General features: G+C 39.1%; 1 protein-coding gene across 15 annotated transcripts in view; it reads right to left on the reverse strand.

Moving 5' to 3' along the window:
- Nucleotides 1–14,651, reverse strand: part of KMT2C (lysine (K)-specific methyltransferase 2C) — a 216,066-nt gene that overhangs the window by 65,045 nt on the left and 136,370 nt on the right. For 14 of the 15 annotated variants that reach the window (XM_014944925.1, XM_014944923.1, XM_014944922.1 and 11 more), the window contains 7 exons: nt 13,951–14,052; nt 13,668–13,772; nt 12,333–12,514; nt 11,401–11,565; nt 10,673–10,782; nt 4,964–5,029; nt 3,290–3,502 (listed from right to left, as the gene is read on the reverse strand). In XM_014944925.1, the coding sequence (XP_014800411.1) occupies nt 3,290–3,502; nt 4,964–5,029; nt 10,673–10,782; nt 11,401–11,565; nt 12,333–12,514; nt 13,668–13,772; nt 13,951–14,052 (943 nt within the window). The remainder of the gene's footprint in view (nt 1–3,289; nt 3,503–4,963; nt 5,030–10,672; nt 10,783–11,400; nt 11,566–12,332; nt 12,515–13,667; nt 13,773–13,950; nt 14,053–14,651) is intronic. The other variant, XM_014944916.1, reaches the window with a different exon arrangement.

Raw genomic sequence — 14,651 nt, forward strand, 5'->3', positions numbered from 1 at the left:
GATACCCACACCCTCCCCTTTTGGGAAACCCACCCTATCTATACACAAAGACCCAGTATATACATGCATTTCCTGTGAGATGAGTAAATAAATTCTATAGTTACTGTATGTGAATCTTGAGAATTATTTTTGGTGCCCCTTTCAGAGGCCTGTGCTATGGCATTTTCTAAGTGTCTGAGCAATTTCTAGCCACACATCAAGCAAAATGCATACAATCTACCATGCAAGATATTCTTGGTTTTGTTTACACCCCCCCAGTTCTGTTTGATAGGCTTTGTTTTTATTGAGAAGAGAGACTGCAAAACTGCAGCCTGCATTTGGAAGGTAATGTATGACTCTTAGTTTAGGGGGGTTTGGAATTGAAGCTGTTTGACTGACTGAAAGCAGAGGAGTTTGAGTTACATAGTAAAAAATTCAGCCCAAAGGAATTACTCAGCCTTGGAGATGAAGACTGTAATTTTAAGTTAGAGTTTATATTCTGTGGGAAAGCAGGGTGGAAACAGATGTAAAGTATGACAGCAGTAAAAAGCCTCTGGTGTTCAAGAGAGAGTGAGTTCATTCTGTTTCTGATATCCCCAAAATGTCAATACTATAATGACCTTACATCTTCATTTTATTGGAAAGCTTTTGAGACATGCTAAATGTACTCTTGCCGCTGAAAAGGTTTTGGAGTTCCAATTCCCTGCTTTGGATTTAGGTGTAAAATTCTGTATGGTCTAAAACCACGTACAGTTGTAAGGGGGAAAAATACTGTTGTAAGAGACAGAGGTGGACTTTCATACCACGTCTGCTGTGGCAGAACTAGCCCCTGCTCTTCCACAGGCTGGGTCACAGACCAGACTTTCCCATCAATGAAGAACTTTTCTGAGTTCTACCATCAAAGCCGGTGGCTTGGCAAAGGCAGTCCCCATTGACCACCACAGCCAATTCCCCACTCCCTGAAGAGTATGGCTAAGCCCTCTTTGCAACATGCCCACTTCTGGCAGGAGAGAAACCTGCCTGAGAGCTACCGTGTTCTGCTACAGAAAGCTGTACGCCAAATGTTCAACCCCACAGGGGTCCTTCCCACCTACTTAGGAAGCACAGCTCTACAAATAGTAGCAGAAGAACCACATGAAATCTACCAAAGCTGAAGCTTCCAAAGCAAGCTGAGCTTTCGAGTGGACTTTAAAATGTGGACCACCTGATGAAGTGCCAACCTGATGAAAACCTACACATGAGATGGTAACAAAATGACTGCAAGCTCAGTTTTCTTAGATATGGTCTCTTATTTTCACCTGGAACTTTAGAGTGGAAGGATTATTCCTGTTTGCCTGGAATTACTACACTATGCTGCTCCAGTTGAAGCTGTGGCACAGCTTTATTCACTCTGGTGCTCACACAAAAATTTCAGACGTGAAGAGAACAGGCACTGATCCACTCTACAGAGCACACGTAGAGCTTCCAGGAAACCCAGCCAATCTACCATGTACACGCTGTGCTGTTACTGTCACATATATCAATGTGCTCTAACCCTCAGAAAGGAAACAAAAGGTGATCAGAACCAAAATTAAAGTCTGTGGAAGCTTTGGGTCTCCCTTTCATACTCTGCTATTACGCTCATGTATCTTACCTAGTTGAAAAGGGGTACCCATAAAACCCAAGCAGCAAATAATGAAATTAGACAGTTATATAGAAAACAGGCATGTTTGTAAAACTAAAGATGATTAACCACTGAAGAACAATGAGGGAAGTAGTGAATTCTCTATCTTGATGCCTTCACACCAAAATGAGAAGCTTTTCTACTTTCAACAATCCACCTACATGACTATATGGAAGTCTGAGATGAAATTTAAGAGTCAGTGTAATGCTAGGATATTGTACCAAAATCTCTGAATACTGATGGAAAGGAAAGAAAAACAACTAGTTAACTGTTTTGAAGGTCAAAACAAATAAAGTGAACCTACTGTAAAAAAAATACACTCTAGTCAACAGCAGAGGGTAAGAATGTGCTAATCAAACAATGGGAACAATACTTGTATCAACAAGTTAACAGGGAAACTGCACTCATGGCTAAAACCACCCAGTTATCTCAAGTACACTCTGTATCTAAAAAAAGCTTTTTATGACATTTAATCTGATTAACAACGAGGCAATGTTGCATAAACAGAAAGCCCTTTAGACTGTGGGGAGGTGGGGTGCCTGTGTTCCTCTCCTAACAGGCACCTGCATGACTAATGCAATGACTTTCACACCTGCCATTTCAGTGAGCCCTTCCCCAGGCCAGGGATTAACACCTATCCTACCACCACTCTTAGCGGGACCTACAGCCAGACCCCGGCCCAGAGGACAGGAGAATGGGATTGTACCACAGCTGGCTGCTGTGTCTGGTGGTGAAGAGGGGAGATTTGCAGAGAAGCCTGGCTGAAGCTCCTATGGGCTTTTCCCACTCTCATCTCCCACCTTCAGTCTCCTCTGGCTGGTAGGGAAGAAGGTAAGACAAGTACTGGTGGCCCTGGGACTCATGAATCTTTGCTCCACATCTAGACTTGTGGCAGAAGGGGCTCTCCCAAAGGCTTCCACTATTGACTAAAATGTCATCCCCATCCATAGGGCTGTGTCTGGGTAGGCAAGTGTTAGCCCACCCTGGAACCTGCAACCCTTTGGTGTGGCTGTTCATACAGAGTCATCTGCTTGAACTAGAGCAACGCCCAGAATTCACTTCCAAACTCAAACTCTGTCTTCAATTCTGCTTTGGAGATGAGACTAAACAAAATGTTTGCCTATACAAATACAAGGAAATTATTTTTTTTCCTCAGACTCTCAGGACAGCCCACCTAATTTCTTTCAGAAAAAATAAATACTCTCAGCAAAGAGCTCTGTACTCCACTTTCCCCTTCATTTTAAATATCAGCTTTACAGAGATCTAAACATTGCTTTGCTGAGCCATTACCAGTTTCAAACACCTTTTGCGCTAAATTTGAGAGCCTCAGAGCACACCTGTCCTGAGTGCACAGGATTCCCCACAGGTAACCCAAGGATTAGAGAAAAAGACAACTCCTAATTCCAGTGTTGCCAGCCTTAGAAAGGTGAGTTTCCTATAGGATGGATGACCCATAAACAGAACAACAAGAAAAATCCCCGAAATGGACCACAATGAGAGATGACTATTGTCTGAGTAATTTCCATAAAGTATTCTGTACAGAACATACAATATCAATATGATAAAAACTCCCGGGAACATCTATCTGCAATATACACATGGACTGCAACACTCTAGGATACAAGACATGTTACAAGCAGACTGTACCTCTACTGTCATCCATCTCCCCATCTCTGGAGTGTTCCGACTGGGCATCTGGGGGGGTCTGAAGCACAGCCACACTGTTCTGATTTATAATTTTCAGTTTAAGCTTTGGTTTTGTCCGTTTCCTTCTCGGCACTGTAACAGTTAGGCTCTGTAACTGAGACATGCCCGATTCTGTCAAGCAGACTCCATCCTGCGTGTACGTCTTCGGTGGGTCTACAAAAGTTAAATGAACCATAACAGCAATATAAAAACGCCTTAATTCATAAGTCTTAAGATTTTTAGGAACAGCACTTTAAAGATTTAATAATCCACATGTATGGAGCTGATTTTTGAGTGAGGAAATTGGTATAAATGAAACACAGATCTCTGCTATTGTTTTACACATTACAGTTACAGATTTATTATTTAGAGTTTGATGTCAAATCCAGCAACAATCCATTATATCACTGCAAAGCAACTTACATTGAGGAGTCGTTAGAAAGAACGATTTGATTATGGAAACTGGTGCCTTGCAGGGTATTTCTGCATCCCTGACACTCAGAAAACCCAGCTAGTCTTAGTTTGGGTCTCTGCTGCTTATCAGCCAAGGCCCTCAGCACTGTACCTTCATCTTACTAATTACCTTAAGCTCCCAGAAGTCTTGGTAACTCAGGCAGGTTATTAGTTCTATTTTATAGCAGACAAAGTCCAAGTTGTATCAAGTGAGCTGCTTAAGATCAAACTGGAAATCATGGGTAGAACCAAAGTCTCCCAAGACTTGCAAGACTGCTTCCTCCTCAACCTGTTACCTGACAACTGAGACTATCGATAAATTCTCACATTTCCTTAATTCACCACATAGAAAGGGACTGTTACTGTGCTGGGGCCCTGCAGGTGGAGATTTGGGAACTTTCAGGGAATTACCAAATAATGAAGAGGTTACAGTGATCCTTCTGCTCTTAGGAGCCAATTAAATAACCATTTCATAACACAGTTTTTGAAATCATGTAAACATAATAACTTCTGTTCTCTTTAACAAAAATATTTTCTTACGTAACATCTCACACCTCAAAACACAGCTGGTTCTGAACACAACTCTTCCCAGATGACTGTTTTCTTACATTGAACTAAAAAAGAGTGTTTGCATTCAAAAAAATCACATACTCTTTTTCAGATAGAAGATTTGAAGGGAGAACCCTCTCTCAGAATGACATTTAGGAGGTATCAAATGGAAAAAAATTCCGATATGATGGAAGCTGTCCTAATGTGATGGAAGCTCTTGGGTACTATCCTTATAAAAAGTGGCTTGTGGGTAGGCCTGTCGAGATTATAATTCCTAGCACAAACCAGACAAATACAGAAAAGTTGTGTCCTGCAACTTGAGCCTGCAAACATCTGTGTACATGCTTGACTCAGCCCCACTGTGTTATTACTGCTAATATTAAGGCAAGCAATTAAGTCTGCAGGATTGAAGCATAATTTAAAGTAATTATTATAGTGCAGTATGGCAGGCAAAAGAAAAGAAAGAAGAGAGAATGAGAAAAAAAAATATGAAAAGCATGCTGCGGTAACTGAAGGATAGAATAGTTAATGCTGTGTGTTATAAAAATCACAGAAAATTAATTTTTGTGTCATGTAAAAATATACCCTTAAAATATGCTAAATGATCAAAGATTAAGCATTTACATTCTTTACCTAGTTCTTTTGATTTTGAAATAATCTGAGCTCCAACTGATGAATCACAACAGTCCAAAGAAGGCACTGAAAAATATAAGGAAAATCATTTCAACTTTTAAAAATGGTGACTTGCTTTAAACTGAAACTATTGATTAATTTTCCTTCAAACACTTCTGTTAAACTCCCTAATTTATACTGTTGGCAACATTCACCAGCACCTTTAAAATAAAAGTGCTTTTCAGCGCCACAGAAGATGTGACTACAAAACAAGCCTGATACAAACTGAATTTCTCCAACTTCCTAGAGCCAAGAATGGCATCGCAACGGCACTGAACTTGATGGTAAATGATCTCCTTCTACTGGACCAAGGGCAAATGAATACACTGGATCTACTGGATTGCAAAGGAAGCCCTACACTAGTCATGAAGTCCAGGTCTTGCTGACCTAAGTATGAAAATTGGGAGGGCTTTGTGAATTGGGTATCCCCCAGGAAGGGGCAGGGACACTCAGGCAGCTTCACAGACAAGATTCCAGCTGTGTCTACGCTGTCAGGTCTCTTGTACAACACGTACAAGAAACAAAATAAGGCTGATCTACCTGAGAACAGATGATACGTGACTTGGTGAAGTTAGATAGGGTAATTCTTATTCAAGATAAGAATATCGATAAATGGAATAGCAGAAACTTGATTTAAAAACTACAGCTTGTGAGCTTCAGGGAAGCACTGGAACATGTGTCTGAACAAACAGTGATCAAAACGTCCTACAACCCTACTCTTGTTGTGGGTAGAAATGCTCTTCCCATCTGCCTTAATTACAATAACTGCAATCACACATAACTAACCTGTGATGTGCAGGCTAGACTTTTAATATTAGTAGTGACTTTCTACAGAGATGATGTAGACAGAGTAAGTAAAGTGAAAATTAGAAGCTTCTATCTCAAAAACACTGACAAGCAAAATCAGAAGACCTGTTAGTCTGGCACAGTTAGCAGGAATGTATAGTCAACATAACCATGCTTTTTTCCTTTTCTTTTTTTTAGCTAGAAATCTTATCCGTGCTGAATTTAAGACTCAGACAAACATCTGGAGTATTTACTTCACATCTGGCACAGAAGGTGGGAGCACTGAGGTAAAGCACTTGTGGGAGGTTCACTGTTTCTCAGCCAGGGCAGGCAACTGCACGTGTGCTGCTGCTGCCCATCGCACACACAACAGGGAGTGGGGAGCCAGGCTGGGAAAGGCACAAAAGCTGCCAAGTAACACTTAAATTCTTTGCTAAAAACAATAATACACATGAAATCTAGAGGGTGCTTTCTAAGCATATAAAATTTTAGGAAAAACCAAAGTCTTTGAAAACTATAGACCCTTAAGAGTTTTAGGTAAGGTGTAACTAAACTATATGATGTAATCTACAGAAAACCAATACTCAATGCAATTAGTAAATGAAAGCAGCCAATGAGAATTACTGAAAAACTGATACAGAGGAATAGAAGGAAAAGACAAGGAACAAAAGAAACTGAAAATGAGATTTCGAAAGAGACACTGAGCTGGAAGGAAACAAAAAAATATGGGACAAGCTGCAGGATGGAATATACTCGAAAGCACCGAATTGAAATGACAGAAAAAAGGCAGATTGTAAGAAATATTCCAAGTGGAATCTGTTCATTTAATTGGTTGTAATTTACAAAATGTTTTAAGACAGAGATAGCAATTATTGAAATCGAATCTAAGGGAAACAGAGAATTCAGAAAGACAGCTGTAAATGGGAATTTGAAATCCTTATTTAACAGTCAAACAACAGGGAGCGTTCTTCTGGTTCAGGTCAGATTGTGAACAATTTCAGCTTTGGAGACTGAATAGAGTTGAAATAGTCAAATAAAGAAGTCGAGAGTGACAGAGTTGAGGCTTTCAGAAAAAAAAAACACTGCACAAACATTTTGAAGACAGTATCAAACAGACTTCCAGAAAAGGAGCTACTTCAAGTGCAGATTAAAGATTAAAATCAATAAAATGGACAACAGAGAAACATAGTACTATTAGAGAAAGACTGTTCAAAGGAAAAAAAATTAAAAACTGAACAAAAAAGTACTTTCTGAGGCACTTAGCTGAAGTTTAACTGGAATTATTATGCTTATTTGCAAAAGTGTTTAAACATGCTGAATACCGCATAGCATTTAGTCGCTTCAGTTGAAAACAAGTAATTGCACAGAACACAATACAATGAGAAGAACCACAGTTTCAAAATGAAAGGGGGCTGCCATTTGTTAGGCTGTAACAGAAAAGAACAATTATAGGAAGAAATGAAATCAGCATAAAGGATGGAGTGAAACTGTTGATGTAGAAACACAGCAGCAACAGAGCACTACGGGATTCCTGCATAACCCTATGCGTGATGCAGGGATTGCTCTGTCAATACAGGAACTTACGAGAATGCAAGAGCTGACATAATAAAGGTGCCAAATAATAAAAAATTCTAAAGTTAATTTTTTTACATATAGCGTTATGTTGCTTTTGTATCCTGCAATTGTAAAATTGAATTAAATTTCAAAATGAAGAAAAATTTAATTCAGTTTCCTGAGAATTGCACAACAGTGGCTCCCAGCCATAATATGCACCTCCCAGGCAGTATCGAGCATCTCTGAATTAGTGACACGAAGTTCTCACCCCCTCTGAGGCCAGGCTTACCTGAGCCACAGGAGGAACACACATACACAGGCAGCTACAATAAACCATCACCAGATCAGGTGTAAGTAGCTAAAGAAAACCAGGCAGAGCTGGTCCCTTTGCCTCCTGAAGAGACAGAAAATCAGCACTACGGGAGAATGAAGCTGGAGTACGTGGATGGAGAGGGGATGGGAGTAAGTGAGGAAAGGATGGAATTTGCAGATGGGGCATACGACATACTAGGGAGAACTACAGAAAGGCAGTAGTGATGGGTAGATGTTGAGAACTGGTTGTCTAGGACTGAACGTAGATGAGAGATGACCAGACCTCCCCTGAATGTGCAGGAATTACAGCACAGAGGAAAAGTTGCTGCCACCTAGAGCAGCTGCTTGCACCCAGGCATGATCATAGAATCATAGAACAGTTTGGGTTGGAAAGGACCTTAAAGATCATCTAGTTCCAACCCCCCTGCCCTGGGCAGGGACACCTCCCACCAGACCAGGTTGCTCAAAGCCCCATCCAGCCTGGTCTTGAACACCTCCAGGGATGAGGCATCCACAACTTCCCTGGGCAATTTTTCTACAATGCCCAGCAATACACTGGGGGACGTATGTTATAACTTGAGATCACACTAAAAGGAACCTGATGAAACACTGGTCAGAGATTATTATTTCAAAAGAAGCTAATAACGAAGGTTATGGAATACTACTTTGGAGCAAATCTTACCACATTCTGGCTTTTGATATTTATCTATGTTCAAAAAGAGAAAAACCTATTTATCTTTTATTTCTGTTTCCTGAAGAAGATGACTTTGTACGATTATCAGACATGGTAAAATGAGATAGGGAAGAGCTCTTACAAATTTAGAAGTTTCCGTTTTCTGAAGCAGAAAAATGGAAGCTCTTTCTCAATACCTACATCCTAGAAGCATTCACTATTTAATAAACCTTGCAATGTACTGGTAATTTACTAGGTTTACTAGGGCTCTTGCTTCTTCTACAAAGAAAGTAGTTTAAAAGCTTGTAATAATACTCGCAACATACCTGTGATACATCAAATGGAAAGAGCAAGAACCATCCCAGTAAAAATCCCACAATATGGTACATTTTAAGAAGCTTTCTACTGTTAATAAACATTTGTTTCTCTAACTTAATCAAATGCTAATTATTCTCACTTTGAAACAAAAAAAATTACAGAAAATTTTCAAAGGAGTTGTAGAAGAATTAATGAAAGATCAGAACATTTCATATAAAAGTACATGCAAGTATTTCTATAAACATGCATCAAATAACATATTCAGACATGCAACTGTGCAAATGTACACGTGTTAAAGAGGCATTATATACACTGAGTCAAAACATGAAAGAATAAGCAGAGAAACTTGTCTTATAAAAAAAAAACCTGCAAAGAAAACTTGGGCATTCCCTAACGGGTCCCGCAGGACTGGTCCCTATTCCTCAGAAGACAAAGCTGAGCAACACAACTTCACAAAAATGTGCAGGAAGGGCTAACTCAGGGGCCAGCTTATGCCTGGAAGTGAAATATCTCTACTACCATTTTGTGAAGATGTTTTGTCTCACATATTACAGGCTTTAATTATCTCTAAAAGGCAGCTCTGCCAGCTCAAAAGAGAAAGGAAGAGGGAATATTTCTTACTTGGACCTTTTTGTTTTATGTGCCCAAAGTTTACTATCAAAATAAAACAAAAATCTGTGTAATATCTGCAAGTTTCTTGTTTTTCCCACTTACAAAACATCTTTCTTTTTGAATTTGTGAAAGCAGATCTCAAAAATGAAGTGACTTGTAGAAATACATAAGCACGAGTCATTCTTCAAATAGCGATAAAGGTAGGATACTCGGAAGCAATCCACAAGGATGTGTAGTTGAATAGGGAGCATTTAAACCTCCAAGGTCACGTCAGTGAGTTACAGTTACTGCCATGCTGTTATACCAGTGTAAAGGGACATTAGAAGCTGCATTGAACTTTTCTGGGCAGCCCTCGTGAACACATGCCTCATGGTATCTTCATTCTTGATCAGGAAAACCAAACTTAATGAACATTTTCTTGCTGGATACAGATACCTCTCGACACGTTTGTTTAGTTCTTGTACCTTCCTCCCACCGTACTCTCATGATAAAGAGTCAACGCAAACACTTTAACGTGCTATGACACTAAAAACAGGAATAGGTGTCCATGCTCTGTTCCAGCAGCAGACTGAAGCAGAAACTCCCGTGAGCTGACATGCAGAGAAAGCAGACCTGGGCTACCACCCTCGTAGCAAGACCATAAATCATGTAATAGGCCAATTTAATTGCTGACAGGCCACTCACGATAACATTAACCATCCCACAGAACCAGCTGCTATAGCTGTGCTTAAGGAGAAAACTGCAGTAACCTCAGCTCCTGCAGTACCAACTCTGCCATTCAGACTAAGGGGAAGGTGGTGTATATATTCACTGGTAACGTGTGCAGGGAAGAGCAAAGAACTATACATTTTAACTGACAAAAAAGACTCCTGAACAGGAAAGTTTGGTGAATTCTTTTAAGGCCAGCAGCTAGGGAGGGAAGCACTGCTCTTAAATACTGGGAGAGTTGAGGGAGTGGCATTAATAAACCATGAGGGAGGAGGAGAAAAACGCTTAAATGGACTGTTGTTACAGCTACTGCTGCTTCAGCCAGCCTCAGAGTACTGAAATACAGAAAGTTTTTCTGCTTGGAATTGATTTTCAGATCCTTCTGCAGTTAATAACTTTAGAGAACTGAGCTTTCTTCCTTCCACTTGAGAAAGTGAGATGCCTTTTACCCTTTCAATACCAGATGTTTTTAGTTGTTTACCCAAATTATCTTCAATAACCCCCTGCTAGGTCTTCTCTGGCCTTGCGGCCTGTCACTAGAAGGTGCAAAAGAGCTGAGGACACTTCCAGAAGGCCCTTAAAATAAACACGACAAATCTTGCTTCTACCATGAGCCCAATCTCCACCAGAGAAAAGAACCATAACACATTCCCAAACCTATTTATTGCAGTGTGCAATCCTGCCATTGGTTTCAATTGTCTTCTTACCGTTTGTTGGTGGTATGTATGGCCTACAAATGGTACAGTCAAACCCCATATCAGCTATGTTTTCCACTTCCTCCTCTGTGTTTAAGTTCTGACAGATTGCATGCATCCATCTAGAAATTAAGTGGGGGAAAAAATACAATTTAAAGGAAATATGTGGTGTTTTAGGAGACCCAAATAGCAGTATATGGTCCAAGTAAATGTGAAATACTTGTTTAGTTTAAATTATTTTAGGGAGAAATGATGAATCAGGTTCTCCATATACAGCACTCCCCTATGGTGGTGTGTGCTAAATACTGCATATACAGCATCAGATTACCTCTTTCCCTTCACAAGACGGAAATCTCTACAAAAACATCGTCCTGGAAGCAAATATGCCTTAGCATTATAATTTTCTCCCTTTATTGCAATCATTTTAACTACTTACTTGATGCAATGTAGCTAGATTAGCTAGATTTAGTCTCACAACAATAGTTTCGTGAGGTAACTTAGTTTTATTTTTACAGAGGGGGGGAAATGAGGCACAGAGCGATTAATCAATTTGCCCAGAGTCATATAGTTAAGTCTGTGGTATAACTAGGAATGAACTAATAAGAGACTTCTGAGACTCAATCCAGTGCTCTTTACCACAAGACCATTCGCTTCATCTTTATGCTTTTACATTACAGAAAAAAAGGAAAATAAAATAAACCTTAAACAGGAAAGACCTGTGAAGTATTAGAAATCCTTACCGATCACATTGTCTACACTGAATTATGAGCTCTTCATCCCTGTAAGTGCGATAGCAGATCGGGCAGGTAGATAAACTTGCGCAGGGAGCACACTGTGTGTAATTATTTTGCCATTCACATCTTAAACCTGGAGAAGTTGCTCCACAGTGTCTGCACCAAACACACCTGCAGAACAGACAAGACGATCTATTACTTTCAGTTCACAGGAAGACTATTTTGTGGCTTTCAAACCTTCCTCCTTAGAACTGGGTGAATAATTAAGTTTTAGATCACTAACCACTGGAGGCGAGAACTCCTTTCAGGTCAAACAATATTTTAATTGAATTAAAATAGTATTATTTAAGTTCTGAACATTACTAACATTTTTTTATACTTTTAACAGAAAGTTCCTAAGTAAGAATTCCCTTCAATCTGCAAAAACAGGCAGATGGGTGCTTGTAACAGCTCAACAGGTCAAAGGAGCTCCTGCTTCCAGTTCCCATTCACTTTGAGATACAGAGACTTAACCGTGTGCGAGGTCAAGTCTGTTTGTGTTTCACCCAAGTAAAATGAATCATTTTTAGACAGTTTTGAGAACAATTTGGTGAAGCGGCCATTCATTTTTCCAACTGAACGCCTGAATGAATGTTCCAATGGACATCCACTGGATTTCTTTTTTTTGTCTAATAGTTTCTAAAGGAAAATTTTGTTCACCTATATTAACATGTTTGTTGGTAGGAAGAAACAGTATTGAGAGGAGATAACAATTTCCTTATTAAATTGATAATTGAATGAAACAATTCAAAAGCATTTTGTCCGCTTTAATACACCTGGCGAAAATAATTTCAAATGTTATCACAGTCCAACTGTAATTGCAAATTGCAAATACGACGTGAGAAAAAGAAACAAGAGAGGCCAGCAGTTGCTGTTTTTGACCCCAGACCCAAACACACCATTTGCACTTCCAGCCTCCCTTGGGCACCGTCTGCAGTGGCGGGTCCAGGCAGTAGGTGTGGTAGCTGATGTCGCAGTCATCACAGAGCAGCAGCCTCCCTGGGTCCGTGGCCTTCCCACAGGCTTCACACACCGTGCACTCCAGGCACCTCCAACCTTTGCTAAGCACCACTTTAGTAATCTGCAAAGGGCAAGGTGAAAATTATTGGAAAACTGCTCTCTGAAGCGCGATCCTTGTACAAATTAAGGTCTGGCACTAGTGGAGCACAGGAGGCTCTTCTGCACACACATCCCACATCGCAAGTAGCTCGTTATCAATTAGACTTTCTGAAGCTTCAATAAACGCGAATGGATTAAAGAGACTATAATTACTGAAAACTGATACTGTTCCAGAATATAATTTATTCAGATAAACTAGAATATATACTGCACTGGATCTACAAGTAGGACAGTTTACTCCTTATAGGAGTAGCTGGTCCTACAGGGATGAAGGCTGCTTTTTTTCAGCTATGTAGTAAAGCCAGGTTTCAGGTCACTAGAAATCCTGTATCTTTCACAAATTATCTGTGACAGTCAGTGCTGGGGTTTAGTTAGTTACTGCTGAAGCAAGCAACTCATTTATTGTAATTAATACATAATGTAAGAGTAGTATGTAAACATAAACCCATATTATAGTTGCATGAAATACACAGGTAGTATTTTGTAAAGTACATTTAAAATAATTTTTTGACGTGTTTAAAAATATCCCACTTTTACATATATGTACATGTACTTATACAAAAAAACGATGAAGTGTACAGTGTATATATTGCAGTAAATAGCTTATTATGTGCTTGCTAAGTCATCTCATACCATTCAAATTTAATTTTCACACATTCTCTCCTAGACTAATGAATGTAAAATGTATTAATTAACCACTCCAACTGCTGTCAATTCTGACAGCCAACAGACAAATTGAATCAACCAAACCTTATGCCCCCAGTAAATGAAAATGCAGTATAAATTTTTTCTTTGTTTTTAATTCTGCTTGTATTTAGGTTTTAAGCTTATATCTCAAACTGTTATTTCAACCAACTGCTGGATAATCAGCGCTATTTATGGTTGCAAAATCACAAAAAGGTTAATTTCTCTTGAGGCAATGCATACTATAAAATGACATTTAATTAAAGTCTTTCACAAGTCACATACAAATAATGGTCACATTAGCTGATGAATATCTAACAAGATAATGACTCCCCTAATTACCACAAAACCAAAGGCAGCATAGTGCTATTAAAGTGCAATATGAAAACAGTGTAATCAAGTAATTTTTTTCATGAAACAAAAGCTCTCACCTTAATACTGACACAGTATGGATGGTAACACTGACCACATTGAGAACAGGCGAGCAACCTGCCCTCAGCACCTTGGCCAAAACTCCCACAAACTACGCACATGTCCTGAAATGTCAGAGAAAAAAGCAGATTTTCAAAACATGCCAAATACTAAATTCTGAAAAAATGTACTAAAATCCAACTAGCTTGCTGTATGTTTTAACTCCTAACAAGGACATTCATTTACTTTTTTCTAATTAAAAGGACAGAAACAAAATGAAAATACAGTAACTATTATCCTAACCTGATGGAGAGTGAACTTGTCACTGTTAGAGAAGAGGACAACTGTGTTATGCATCGAGTTTTCTTCCTCATCTTTGTTAGATGAAATATCCATAGTTGTGACCTATTAAAAAAAACAGCAAACATAAACAGCAAGATCATCACATTTTCTAAGACATGAGACCAGATGAAACTTATTCTCTAAATATGTTATTTTAATAGTACCAGAGAATACACGCTTTGCAAATATTTATTCATACAGTTCATACAGTATGAACTTTCATAAAGAGGTACCTTTATCAGAAATTACTATAGTAATTCACATTTTCACATCAGTAGAAGCATCACCACTATTTCAGTTTTACAAAAATATACTCTTCCTCTCCTTTGTTCACCTTTACGCATTACCCCGTTGCACTTTAAAATGGAAATGGAGGGAAAGAGGTAGTCTAAGAAAAAATAAATCACTATGCAGAAATTGTCATACTGTGACCAGTCTGCTCTGTTCCATACGTATAAACACTAAGGTTCTTCTCATTGAAAAGTTAAACGCAGCAACATACTTTTGAGTATTAATTCAAAGAGCAATGGCAGAAACATAATTTGTCCCATATTGCCTAAAATATGTTTTAGCTAATGTTCCAAGTACATTAGAAGAATGAACAAGAGTTCTAAAGTTACAAGAGTTAAGATACTCTCCGTAAGCAGTTTCTTTACGGGGCT

This window comes from Calidris pugnax, unplaced genomic scaffold (assembly GCF_001431845.1).
Source record: "Calidris pugnax isolate Ruff unplaced genomic scaffold, ASM143184v1 scaffold54, whole genome shotgun sequence".
NCBI lineage: Eukaryota > Metazoa > Chordata > Aves > Charadriiformes > Scolopacidae > Calidris > Calidris pugnax.